We start from the raw sequence: 14,175 nt of genomic DNA on the forward strand, positions 1-14,175 counted from the left end.
ATTCTAATTCTGAGTGTAACTAAATTTTCTGAAGTCACATAGGAGATAAAATGTCTCCAATCACATTTCTAGGGGACAGTAATGAAATTTTCCCATTCCTATACAATCCTTAGGAAACTTTCTTTTGGGGATTTATGTCAACATAGCCAATAACAAGAAAGTTGGTATTACCATTCATTAACAGTTATCAAATATCAGAGTATGCTGCAATCTAAAAAGAATAGGTAGACTTTTCTCTTTTCATTAAAATACAGAGATTAACCTGAAATAATAAAATAAAAAATTTGTTACCTTTAAATCAGGAATTCTTAACCTGGGATTTGTCAGTTTTTTAGTATTTTGATAACAATTTACTTTTTTTTTTATAACAATTTACAATTATAATTGGTTTTTCTTGTAATCCTTTATGTTTTTTTTAATTATTATTTTAAAACATTATTCTGAGAAGGGAGATACAATTGAAGAAGACAGTCCCTGCTTTGAGCTCACAGTCTTTATTGAAAGCAGACAATAATATACAAATAAGATGTATACAAGGTAAATTGCAGATAATAAAGGAAAGACACTAACCTTACAAGGATTGGAAAGGGCTTCTTATAGAAAGGGAGATTTTGGCTCAAATTTGGAGGAAGCCAGGAAATTCAGAGGCAGAGTTCAGGAGGGTGAGAATTCCACACATAGGAGATAGCCAGTGAAAATGCCCAGAGTCAAAAGATGAGGTGTCATGTTTGAAGAAGAGCAAGGAGTCTGGTATCACTGGATTGAAGAGTACATGGGAGTGAGTAAAGTTTGAGAAGATGAAAAAGCTAGTAAGAAGTTAGGTTAAAAAGGGAATTGGATATCAAAAAAAGGGGTTTTAGGTGTGATCTAAAGGTGATAGTGAGCTACTGGAATTTATTCGAGTATTAATATGGTCAGACCTGTACTTTAGGGAGATCACTTTGACAGATGAGTAGAGGATGGAGTAGAATGGGAAAAAACTGGTAGTGGGGAGACTGACCAGCAGCCTATTGCAGTGGCAGTTCTACACAGATGATGAAGGCCTGCACCAGGTGATCACAGTGTCAGAGGAGAGAAGGGAGCATATTTAGAAATGATGGTCAAACCACCAGGATTTGGCAACAGACTTTATGAGGATGGAAAGTTGGGGTGATAAGAGAAAATAATGAGTTTAGGGTGACAATTTACCTTGGGTAACTGAGGATTGGAAATTAGTTGATGATAATAGGGAAGTGAAGAAGAAGGGATGGGTTAGATGAGAAAAAAGAATTTAGGCTGTATAAGTAGATTTGGAGATGGAGATGATAAATTGAATCCATGAGAATCAAGGAGATAATCAAGAAAAATATTATAGAAGAAGAGAAAAGGCCTCAGGAGAGTGTAATGTCCAGTCTAGCTTTCTGGAAGTCCTCTGGACAGGCCTTGGTTTCAGCAGGATAGTCACCATGAGGATGGACAGGAATAGAGTCTAAAGTCTTTATTGTCTCCTTCACAGTCTGAGTCTGACATAGTCTCCTTCAGTAGTCTGACTCTGTCATAATCTGCCTCTGTCTGCCTCTGTTCCCCCTTCTCTTAGCCCTTAAATACCCTATTACAATTATGTCAATTGTAGAACTATTACATCACCATGCTAAGTACTAAGTATATGTAAACTAGATAACCATTGTCTCATCAATTCTACCGATTTAACACTTTGTAAGTATCCTTGTTTCAAGTATACTTCTCCAGAATTCCAGCCCCTACAGGAGAGGGCTTTGGAAGAAATCAGTAGTTAATGGGCATGATCTGGACAGAGATACAGAAAAGAAGACTGAGAATGAGTAACTCCATTAGACAGGAGAACCAGAAGGGAGCAGTGTCACAGAGACTGCACAGAAGAGAAAGGCAAGAAGTGACTGACACTGTCAAAGAGATTCATGACTCTAAAAAAAATTAAGAACTGAGAGTTAAAATGACTCCTTAAGTTGACTCTTTTAGTTGTTTAGTGGTATGCTGTATTAAGATATATTAAATTAAATTTTAAACTTGGAAGAACAGCCCCTAAAATGTTTTTCTCTATCCATAGATGTACAGGTTTTCTTCCTGCCCCTTCCCCCAATACCCCAGTTACCTGAGATCCAAGGCTGGTTCATGTTTGTCTTTTTTCCCTCATTGCCTGATTGTTGACTAATTAATTGATCTTTTGGGGTCTAATTGATGTTGATTTGTGTTATTCCTGCTCCAGACTTAAAGGAATCTCTGAGCCAGTTTATAGAAGAAGAATCTCTAAGAGATTATGATAGAGAAGCTGAAGCTGCACTAGAAGCTTTAAAATCTGGTGAAGTTGATCTACATCAGCTGACAAGTGCTTGGGCAAAAACGTATGCTGAGGTGAGAACATGCGTCAAGCTGTAATTTCCCTTCCCTCCTGATTTCCTTAAAATTTTCACTGGTCTTGTGAATAAGTATTAACATATAATGGGGTGTTAAGATTTTACAAAGCACTGATATCTGCTTTAGGGAGCAAATAGTACAAGTATAATGCCCATTTTACAGATGAGGAAACTGACACTCAGAAATATTAAATGAGTTGTCCACAATAAAACAGTTAGTGAATGCCAGAGCTAGGATTTGAATTCAAGGTTCCTGACAGAAGAGTTCATAAATTATTTAGTAGGCAGCCTGACTGTGGTGTAAGTGTGTAAGTTAAATTCTCTTTACTTTTTAAGAGCCCAACTACTACATAAAGTGCAATTACACTTATTTTTGTAATAAAAATGGACAAGGTAGGCATTCTCAGTGTTGAACAATTAAGTCAATGAAATTTATTGATATAGCTTCCCTGCTAAATAAAAGTGATATTTGGAGGGAAAACAATGTCTGTGGTAGAGTTACTAATAATAGAGAAATAAAGAATCATTAAAGTAAAACCAGTTGTCTCATTAACCAGAGTAGTTTCATTCATACTTAACAAAACTGGGATGTTAACACATTCGTGGTAAATAATTTTTTAAAAATTGATGTAGCATCTTTGCTAACATTTTATCCATTGTTATTGTATATGTATAGATTAGTAATAAAAGAGGAACTGGAGTATAACACACTAAAGATTGTTTCAGTGTGGGAATTCAATTAACTTGACAAGGCTTTTCTGGGTCTGATTTCTCCTAATTCTGTTTTAATCCTGAGTAAAGTTTTATTCCAGTCATCTATTTGTGCAGCCTGACTCTTGCCACTTATTGTTGTTGATGCTGTGAGCCTCATTCATAGAATCAGAGGTTAGCAATCCAGTCTATCCATGGGCACAGTGCTATGCTAGAGAGCTGCCTCATGCCAGTGCCAGCTCTGGAGAGACTGTTCAGTTTTCATTGTGAGCACTGTAACTTCAGAAAGGAATATCCACAAACCAGTGCTTGAGCTGTTTTGTTGGTTGTCTAGAATTAGAAAGCAAAGAGAAAAAAAGTTAATAATGCAGATTAAACTTTCAGGTGTATCATGTACATTCTTCCCCCAACATGGATAGATCAACATTGATCAGCACTTCCTACCTGGCCAATAGTTGATTTACAGTCATTGTTTGCTGATGTGCATCCAGATTCTGCTTGAGTTCTAATATTGAGGGCCACTTTGGCACTAAGTAATGGAGGAACCTGAAATCAAAAATATGTTCTTGTAGCTTCTATTTAGCTCTACTTTCTAAGGCTAAGAAGAGCATGATATGGTTTCTAACAACTCATCATCTTAGTAGCCCACCTCTAGAATACCTCATCATATTCGTGTTTTCTTAAAATATGAACACAGTTGTTCAGAACCAGTTGTTCAGATGTAGTCTGATTAGGGTTGTTTTTGAAAAAATACATATCAAGGACATAAACAAACAGAAAGGGAAGTGATTGATTATATATCAAGAATGAAAGGATAAAATATCCAAAGAGCACATTTGTATCACAATGTACTTACAAGAAAATTTATGAGAAAACTTGGACAAGAACCATTTGATATAGGGGAAAGAAGTTTTTTTATATAATTGAAGCATTATATTTTAAAAGGAAACATTCTCTTTTTTCTCCTGTGTCTGTTTTATCTTCTAGACCACATTAGAGCATGCAAGACCTGAAGAGCCAAGCTGGGATGAAGATTTTGCAGATGTCTACCATGACCTGATCCATTCTCCTGCCTCTGAAACACTCTTAAATTTGGAGCACAATTACTTTGTTAGTATTTCAGAACTTATTGGGGAAAGAGATGTGGAGCTGAAAAAGTTACGAGAAAGGTATTTCAGCTTTTCTTATGCTTAATTGTTAGATATACTTGTCTAGGGAGGAATTTTTCGTAACTCAAGAAAATTGAAGGAGTAAATTAGAAATATCTTCCTTCTTATGTGTACAAATAATTTCCTGGTTCATTTCAGTCTAATTGTTGAAATTAATGTTGCAGATCCTTGTAGCTTTATGAAGTTTTTCTTAAATATGCCATTAATGATTGCATTTTAAGCTTTTCAGTTCTTAGTTTAAATCCTAGTTTCATTGATCATTTGTAGTCAAGTCTATGCTCTAAGTTCATAATAGTCTTTAAGACTATATATGTTAATGAAAAAAAATAACATTAGAAGAAGCTTTGAATTTGTGCCACTCTATTGCTTCATCTAAAAGGGAAAAAATTGTTGTATTGCCCATGTGCCTATATGGCAAGAAAACCTCCAAGGTTATTTGCTCTCATCCATTGCTTTTCCTGCCCTTTTTCGGGAACATGGTCATATTAACTAAATTATTGGAAATGTTTGTTTAAATTGTTTCCTTGCATTCAGAAATAAATTAATTAGATTTCCATAGGCATTCCCATTTTTCAGGTCTTGAGAAGCAGTGGGTTAAAAGTAGATAAAGAGCCAGCCTTAGAATCCGGAAGGCCTAGGTCATATACTACGTGAACTTAGGAGCAAACCTTTTAATTCTTAGTGCTATTGGCACTCTTAAGTCAATAAATTACAGACAAGTTCTCATGGCTCAGTAAAGGGAATTTTCAGCCTTATAGCTCAGAGTCCTAGAGATCTCTTCACCCAAAGGATCCCAATTAGGTCCCAGTTTAACCTACTTGGGGCAAAGTTAATTCACATTATTCTGCTCCACAGCCTTAACTCAACCATACCAGTTGGTCATGTGAGAATTAACTCAAACTATACCAATTCCATTAATGTTCTGGACTGCAACAGTACTCTCCCTGACCAAAAATAACCTTTGATAGCCAGTCACAAAAATCAGCTCCCCTTCAAAATAATGCCCACTCCTTCATGCTCACAATCTTACAGCAGAGAAAAGGGGGGCTTCATCAAGACAGCAACAAGGAGGAGCCAACATGGGCCAGCTCCAACAACCCACAGTGCTACTGCTCTTTCTGCTTTGCTGATTGTAGAGGGTGGAAACTATTGGGTTGATGCACTGAGTCAGGACTGCTGAGCACTTGAGGACAATACTCTATGGGCATATGCTCGGAAAATGGTCCTTTCCACTATCCATACTGGCTCAATGATTGGTGTATACAGAGGATTGTAGGAGGGACTAGAGGGTGTAGTAAGATGAGCAAGAGTCACACTTGGGCTGTAGATGAGGGAGAAGGTGGTCACAGAGATTCTGCTTCCATCCTGTTCAATCCTTCGTCTAAGGACCAAGAATAAAGACTTAGGACTTTTGCTTATCCTGACTCTGGCTGATTCTGAGGTATCCTGGGTGCTAGCGCGGTCGTTGCAGTTGATGGTGCTATCCTAGTTGCTGCTTGCAGACAGAATGTCAGTATTTATTAAGTTCTTAGTATGTATCCACCATTGTGTTAAGCAATTAGAATACAAGAAAAGGCAAAAACACAGTCTCTGCCCTCAAGGAATTTGTATCCAATTAGGGAAGGAAACATGCAGACAACTATAAACTATATATAACTAGTGGGGAGGTAATTGTTGGGGGAAAGTATTGGGGGAATGAGGATAAAGGGACATAATTCTTCTCTGACATAATAGAAGAGATCTGAAGGTAAATCTTTGAGATGACCTGAAAGAAAATCCAGTAAAAAAAAACTGAGAAAGATTAGCCAGAAAGGAAAGCCAAGGGGAGCAGTGCCACGAAAACCTGGAAAGGAGATAATAAATGTTCAGCCAAGTATAAAGTCCTGAGTTCCAATTAGGAAACAGTTCAGCTCAGGAAAGCTCCATGAAGAAAAGGTTAATGGAGCTGGGTCCCCATAGAGAGGAATGAATCACTGATGTCCACATAATCAGTATGTATAGAACAGAACTTGAGGCCTGTTCTTCCCAACTTTAAGGCTGACTGTTCACTATATCTCAGTGCCTTTCACTTTAAAATATCTTAAAGAATATAATAATGCTTTAAATCACACTATCATTTTGATTTCTCTTTTCTTCACGTTTATCTCAAGGCCTGCACAAAACTAGGGGTTCACCACTCTGACCTGTTTAGTGCTTAAAATGAAAATAATTCCTGATGGTTGGCCAGACACACAATCTTCAACACTCCCTAGTACTACCCAAATTAAATTAAAATGTAATTGGGAAATATTTAACCAAATAAATAAAGCTACAATAAAATATAGTCAGTATGGAGCCTGCAGTAATCTTTATATAGAGTTTAATGACCCCCAATTCTATTTGAATTTGACACTACTACTCTAGAGTTTACCTTCAAATATATTACCTACCAGAGCACTATGCACCTGTCAGCAGTACTTCTGGCCACATTTAAATAATGGAAGAAAAATTTGGGGAATCTTAATAAATTCTATTTATTAAAGTTTTTTTCAATAACTTTTCAATAATTCTCTTTAAATTTTCAAAACTGTAATAACATTCATCATCCACCAGGGGGAGCATGTATCATATATATGTATGCATGTGATTTTACATCCAGATGTGTCTGTCAGTATTCATACCTCTAACAAATGAAACCTTTTTCAGATTTTTTTTTTTTTTTTTTTTTTGCCTCTGAATTTATGTGAGCATAGGGAACTCCAAGTGAGGAAACTATCTGACAGTGCACAAAACAACTGTTCTGCATTTTGATGTCTACAGTGTAAAAAGGGGCTAGGCTTGTTTTTGGAAGAAAGGTGGAATAGCAGTGCCAGAGCTAAAGTCAGGAGCCCTGATATTGAATTCTGCATCAGACAGATTACTCTTTGTGAGGCCTGCACTAAAGCTATCTTAGCCTCAGTTTCCTCATTTTTAAAATGAAGATCCAACTACCTTTATCTTGTCTTGAGAATTAAATGAAATAATGTTTGTTTTGCATATGTTTTAGCATCATATAAATGCTACTATTGTTGCAGTAGCATGTCTCCAAGGGCTTGTAAAACTAAGGGAAATAGAGAGAAGATTAAAAAAAAAGTAAATTTCATTTTAGTGTAAGAAAATATCATTAATAATTAGAACTCTAGACGTAGCTATCACAGGAAATAGTGAATTGTTATGGACAGTCTTCAGGCAGACTGCACTGGATGGTTAATTGTCAGTTATATTGAGAAAAAATTTCTCTTCAGGTCCAGATTGCAATGGAGGCCCTTACCAGATTGAAATGGAGGCCCTTAAGTCTGTAAGAGTTAGAGTTAAGTAGACATTAATTGGTACTGAAAATATTTAGAAAGTATAGTAGGTATGTGTGTGGGTGTGTGTATGAGTGTGTATGTGTATGTATGTTTGTGTGAAATGGCATGTCATAGTGAATAGAGTTGGCTAGCCTTGGAATCAGGAGGACCTTTGTTCAATTTCTGCTTCCCATGAATATCAGCTGCCCCACTCTTATTATGTCACATAGTCTCTGTCTCAGTTTCCTCATCTGTAAAATCGTGATAATAATAATACCTATCTCCAGGGTTTTCATGAGGATAAAGTGAAACAATTTTGTAAAGCACTTTGCAAACTTTAAAATTTTTTGTAAATGTTAACTATTATTGTTATTCTGTTTTCTCTGTTCTTGACTTCTTTTCCATATATATATTTTAAAAAGTCTTAAGTTCGTTGGTGAATTCCCTCCACAATGGATTTGTTTTTCCTGTGTCTTCAGAATTTCATTCTTGAAATGAAATTTCATTCTTGAGCATCTACCTTTCCTACAATTTTTCCTTTGAGCCCTTTGAAAAAAGCCAAGTTCTCTGGCTTACATACTCCTTTGCATCTGATTGATGGTCAAAAAATTCACATTATCCTATATAACAAATGTATTTTGAATAAAGATTGCAGGTATGTGCTTCAAGAAATCTATAGATGTCAAAAGCATTGTGCTTTTGTTAATAAGAATTCTCTAATGCAGTTTTAATCAAAAATCTATTAGATTTGAGTAGTTTCTCATACATTAATTTCAGATACAAATCTCCTTTATAAGCAAAGTTTCTGATAATTTACAGAATTACAGGGTCAGGAGGCAGCTAAGGTGGAGCAGTGGATAGAGCATCAGCCCTGAAGTCAGGAGGACCTGAGTTCAAATTTGGACTTAGACACTTAATAATTTCTGGCTGTGTGACCCTGGGCAAGTCACTTAACCTTAATTGTCTCAGGAAAAAAAAAAACAAAACTACAGGGCTAGTTTTATTCCTTTCCCTGAAGATCTCAAAGTGCTTTTTTCTAACAAAATAATTCTTAATCCTTGGGAGGTAAGAAAGTAACAAGTTACCTCATTTTGCTGAAAAAGAGATAAGAATAATTGAAATGTTAGTTTGTTGGTAGTGGTAAGAAATTGGAACTAAACCCTTTTATTTCTACACTAGGGCTCAGACTAGGTTTGCTACCTCAACTGATTTGTGTATTCCTCCCTGTATTCAGGCAAGGTGCAGAAATGGATAAAGTAATGCAAGAACTGGGTAAGTCCCTAACAGATCAGGACGTAAATTCATTGGCAGCTCAGCATTTTGAATCCCAACAGGTAAATAAAAAGGAAGGTTTTTCATTCATGTAGTTATATTTTATGTTTCTTTTTAAAATAAAATTAATTATTTTGGATACTGTTTTAGGTCTTAGAGAATAAATGGACCAGTGAGCTAAAACAGTCAACTGCTATCCAAAAACAGGAATATCAGGAATGGGTAATAAAGCTTCACCAAGACCTAAAAAATCCAAACAACAAATCCATCAGGTATTAATTATCTGAAATAGTGAGCATTTTTTTTTATTGTTTACTATACTGGGTTTTTAGGGTCATTTAGGGAAAATATCTTTTTGATTGTAGAAATCCCTGAGATAGATGTGGAATTTCAAGGTAATTGTGATTTTTTTTTTCTTTTTTGTTTGATTTGTGTGATGTGGGATTTGGGGGCTTTGGAGAGTTTTTGGGTTGTTATTATTGTTTGTTTCTTGGGAAAAAAAAGCTTCAGAAACATTTTAAATCCAAAAACTTTAATACCACTTGTCTTCCATAGATCATTTTTTCTTTTAAATTGACTTGTCCCTAAGTTAGTTTAATTATAATACAAATAATATCCTGTGTTACTTCTTGACCTCAATCTTTTTTTTCTCTTAAGCGATCTTCATTTTTCATTTTTTTTAAGCTGCCAAAGCTATTTCACTTTTGTTTTTTAAGTTTTCAAGATACATTGAATTAGATGTTTACTTAAAATGCTATAGAGTAGTGTCTTATTTCTGTGTCCAGACATATACTGTACACATTTAGAGATAATTATGTGCTTCTCGTTCATATAGTCACTTTGTATACAGGTCACTTCTCATTTGAATCTTGAAAGCCTTTGTCTGGTTAAGATTTTTTTCATCTAAAATTGGCCCCTTACCCATGTTTTCATATTTCCATGCAGAACAAAGTCAGGTCATTTGTCACTGATTAGAAGTGAAATGACATCCTTGAGAGTTGCTATTTTGGGATGTAAATCTCATCTCCTATTTAAAGAGCAGTGAGCACCAGGGAGGCAGGGCCTGTCTATCTTACAGGAGAGGCATTGCACACCTATCATGATATATAGGTTGATAAGAAGGATCCTATCACAAAATAGTTTTCCTTTTTAGGTACTATTTCACCCAAAATTTAATTTCTAATATTTTTAAGAAGAACTGATTGAATGAATGTCATTCAATTGAGTTTAGCATTGTATTTTATGACGTTCTTCCTCTTTTAAAATGTGAGTCTCTAAAGGTGTTAAACCTCATTATAAATGTTTATCATTTTGCCATCTTCTGACTGAAGCTCCATATTTGTGACATATTTAGATGCTTGAGGGGGAGTTGATTGTAAAGGGATACAAGAGTCACTTTCTGTTTTTGCCTAGTGCTGACCCCAACACAGGAGACAAATTGGTCAAATATACTTTATATCCTATCTATATGTGTTCTGAATAATGGTGATGACTCACCGAGTCTGGTAATGACTCACATTGGAATTGCATACTTCTGAAGCAATAATGAACGCTCTATCTGCATTTAGGCAAGAAATAATTTGACAGATGCACTTAAGGTTGTTACTTCCAATTTAGGAGTTTTTTCCCGATTAAAACACACAAACAAACAAACAAACAAACAAGAGATGGAAGAGGCAATAAAATTTATACATCTAATATCAACAATTTTGAAATATATGCATTTTCTAATAATATTCATTGTTTTAGGGCATAGAGAGTTAACTATATAATAATCATCAAAGCACCCTTATTATTTCAGCAATTTAGAATATTTTTGAGCATTTTCATGCTCACAGCATCTTTTCCTTGTTTTCTAACATTATTAGAAAACATACAGTTGTTGTACCCAAATATTATGTAATTCTGAATAATGCCAAAAAATAGAAAGTAAAAGTTGGTATTTGAATTGATGAGGCTTTTAAAGCCTCATGTACTAAAAGATGTAGTACATCTTTTCATCTTAAAGTATATTATAATATAGATATATTATTTTCTTTCTCAAGGGATGTAGGAGTGGCAAGCTACTTCACAAAGTATGAGTCCATATTTTGCCACTTCTCACTCTTATGAGTGCTTTACAAAGATCAGATTGTTGTAAGGGAAGTCTTGTCCAGGATCAGAGAAGTGTTGGCCTCTCTGTATTCTGCTCTAGCCATACTACATGGGAAGCATTGTTTTCATTTTGGATTTCATTTGGGATTCCCACAAACTCAGTGAAAATCAAATTAATTCTATAAAACTGAGTTTTTGTTAAAATAGTATTATATAAAAAGCAACTCTTTCTAATTAGTAAATAAGTCATTTCATGGTTGTTATTCTCCCTAAACTAATTTGAGAAAAATTAATGTACTTCCCCTACTGTCAGAGTATAGCAGGTATAGGAATAAAACCTACAGAATCTAAGAATTAGAAACTTAGAGGTGATCTAGACCATCTTGTTCCTGAAAAAGAATCCCTAGCAGTGATCATCCTTCCTTTCAGAAGAAAGAATGCAGCATGTCCCAAAATATCCCATCTATAGTTCCGATAGTTAGGATTTTTTTCTTTACATCAAGGTTAAATTTATCTTTCTGCAGTTTTTCCTCATTGCTTCTGATTTTGCTCTCTAAGACCAAACTAAACAAGTCTAATTCCTCTTTCATTTAGCTTCATGATTACTTGTAGACAGATAGCATCTTTTCTTTCTTCTCTTCTCCAGTCTAAATATTCCTCAGTTCCTTTAACTGATCCTCATAGAACTTAATCTGAGATCCCTGCACCATTATCATTGCCTTCCTCTATATACTCTTCAGTATCTTAATGACCTATCCAAAATGAAAGTGGTGTTTCCCAAGTGTCATGGCTAGAGCAGGGCACAGAGAGGCCAGCATTTACCTGATCCTGGATACAACTTATCTTAATACAACCCAATCCTTGTAAAGCAGTCACATAAGAGTGAGAAGTGACAAATATGGACTTACACTATGTGAAGTAGCTAACACAGTTAAGGAAATGGAGTTTGAGAGTAGTGAAGTGACACAACTGAAGTCACACAACTTGGAATATTAAAGGGAGCACTGGAAAACAGGTTTTCAGTCTGCACACCCAGTGCTCAGTGCATTGCTGCATGTTTTTACATTGCTGTTTTTTAAAAATCTACATAGAGACTTCAATCTGTATCCAGATAGTAATGCTAACATATGATTTTGTGAAGTAAGTGGCAGTAGATTATCATGTCTTAAACTCAGGGATGGGAAATACTGGTATAAAAATTATTTTTTTTAAAAATAGTATTAAAGCTTCATAAAAGCCCATATTAGATTCTGGCAGATGGGAAATCTGGTTTTTACTTTGATTCTCAATTTCTTCACTCTCTTTACCATCTGCCACACTTATGTTTTTCTCCCCTACCCCCAGATAATTTTATTTCATTTCCACCAAGAGGGTAGTTGTACTGATTTATTTCACTACTCTGTTACTCAGATATTCAAATGGATCTGTGATCTCATTGATTTGGGATTTCCTTCCATTAGTTGCGTTTGCAACCCTTCTGCTATATGAGATCTATCCAATGTGTTTCTCTCTTTCTCCTGACATTGAAGGAATACTAATGCAACATCTTGGATTATCATTATCATCCCATCTTCCTTCCATATATGACTTTTTTAGTTTCTTTTCCTATCATCCTACTCCTTGATATGACATCTTTTATTCCTTTTCTTCAGCATTTCTTACTAGTGGCTGTGATTTTGCCCTCTGAGTGATGCTCATTTTTAGTTTTTTGGAGGCAATTATGGTTCTATATCTTGCTGCCATAGAACAACATTGGCAGAAATATTAGTATTAAAAAGTGAACTTTTGCTTTCATGGGAAATTCAGGTTAGTAATCAGGTTTGTAATTTCCCAGAAGCAATTCAGTTTGATTTCCTCTTCCTTACTACTTTCCCCGTTAGTCATTTGTTCTGTCATTTCCAAGAAAAGGTTTTTCTTCTTAAAACAAAAGGAAAATAATAATTGAGCATTAAAAAGTATTTTTGCTTTCTGTCTGTAGTCAATTATCATTTCCCCATCTACTCCAATTAAAGGCTCTATCCCTTCTTTTGTTTTCCTCTGGCTTCTTTTACTGTCTTCACTTCCTTCTGAGCTTCAGCATTCTTGACACTGTTTTTACAGGATGGTACCATGCTCTTATGGCCATATTATCTGTCCTAGCTTCTATCTTTTTTGCATTTCTTTAGAAATTTTGATTGGTTGGTAAGTTTCCTAAGCATTTGCATCAGGGATGTCTCATTTTTTTCCTCCTTATAATTCTTTTTGTTTGTGATTTACTATTGAAATTAGTGGAATTGAATATTTTCATAAACTGCAATTATTTTTATAGTGAATTTTTCAGATATTTATCATTAGTGCTACAGTAACTGATGACCAGATATCTTGTAGATACTGTTTCTTCTTGCTTCTGAACATCTGTTAAAGCTTACCCTCCCAACTCTTTTCTTTGCTTCTCCATAGAGAACTATTAGCCATCTTGCTAAGCTGCATCTTCTCCTTTTGGTTTCATTTATAGTAAGAATATCAAGATTTACCTGGTTGAATTTTTCTAGTAATATGCCTACGTATTTGGTTATTGGATAAATATCTCACATATTCAAATTTTAATTTTATAGTCAAATTTAAATTTATTGATGGTCTGAAAATTGCTTTTTAGCACCCTTTTCCTCCTTTCACATCACTGTGAAATCATAGCCTGCATAGGTCAGAGAGCTATTTTAAATTTTTTTTTTGTTTGCCAAGGCCAAAGTATAAGTAGGTGGCCAATCTAAAGATGATGTCCTTCTTGCTTATTAGCCAGGTTGGTCCTCATAAAGTAAACTTTTGTGTTTGCCAGGGCTGTTCTCAAAGGTTATTCATCATGATAGAACCTTCTAGAGTTTTCATTGTCCTAGAAAACAAGGTCTTTGAGAATCAAGGGATAGCTCCACACTGTGGGGAGGCATAAGAAAAGCACATGCTTATTTTGATCAGACAGAATACCCGGCAGGCATGTTCTCATTATATGCAACATCTTTTCTTGAAAGTTTCCTATTTTACATTTTTGGATTGGGATAATGTGGAAATCTTGTTTTTCTTGTCTATGCATATTTGTTACAAGAGTTTTATCTCCTTTTTTTCCATAAATTGGAGACAGAGATTTGAGAGAGAAAAAAGAAAGTGTTTATTAATTGAAAAGAATAAGATTTAAAAAAGAAAAAAGTGCATATTTTATAATTTTAAATGTATCATATTTTAAATGCATTGAATGAACTCATTAAGAAGTCATGA

General features: G+C 35.0%; 1 protein-coding gene across 2 annotated transcripts in view; it reads left to right on the plus strand.

Annotated features, from left to right (window-relative positions):
- C5H12orf4 (chromosome 5 C12orf4 homolog) overlaps positions 1–14,175 on the plus strand; it is a 45,866-nt gene that overhangs the window by 4,794 nt on the left and 26,897 nt on the right. For both annotated transcript variants that reach the window (XM_031938993.1, XM_031938992.1), the window contains exons 3-6: positions 2,225–2,370; positions 4,071–4,252; positions 8,795–8,894; positions 8,983–9,104. In XM_031938993.1, the coding sequence (XP_031794853.1) occupies positions 2,225–2,370; positions 4,071–4,252; positions 8,795–8,894; positions 8,983–9,104 (550 nt within the window). The remainder of the gene's footprint in view (positions 1–2,224; positions 2,371–4,070; positions 4,253–8,794; positions 8,895–8,982; positions 9,105–14,175) is intronic.

The sequence above is a fragment of the Sarcophilus harrisii genome, chromosome 5 (assembly GCF_902635505.1).
Source record: "Sarcophilus harrisii chromosome 5, mSarHar1.11, whole genome shotgun sequence".
NCBI classification, from domain to species: Eukaryota; Metazoa; Chordata; class Mammalia; order Dasyuromorphia; family Dasyuridae; genus Sarcophilus; species Sarcophilus harrisii.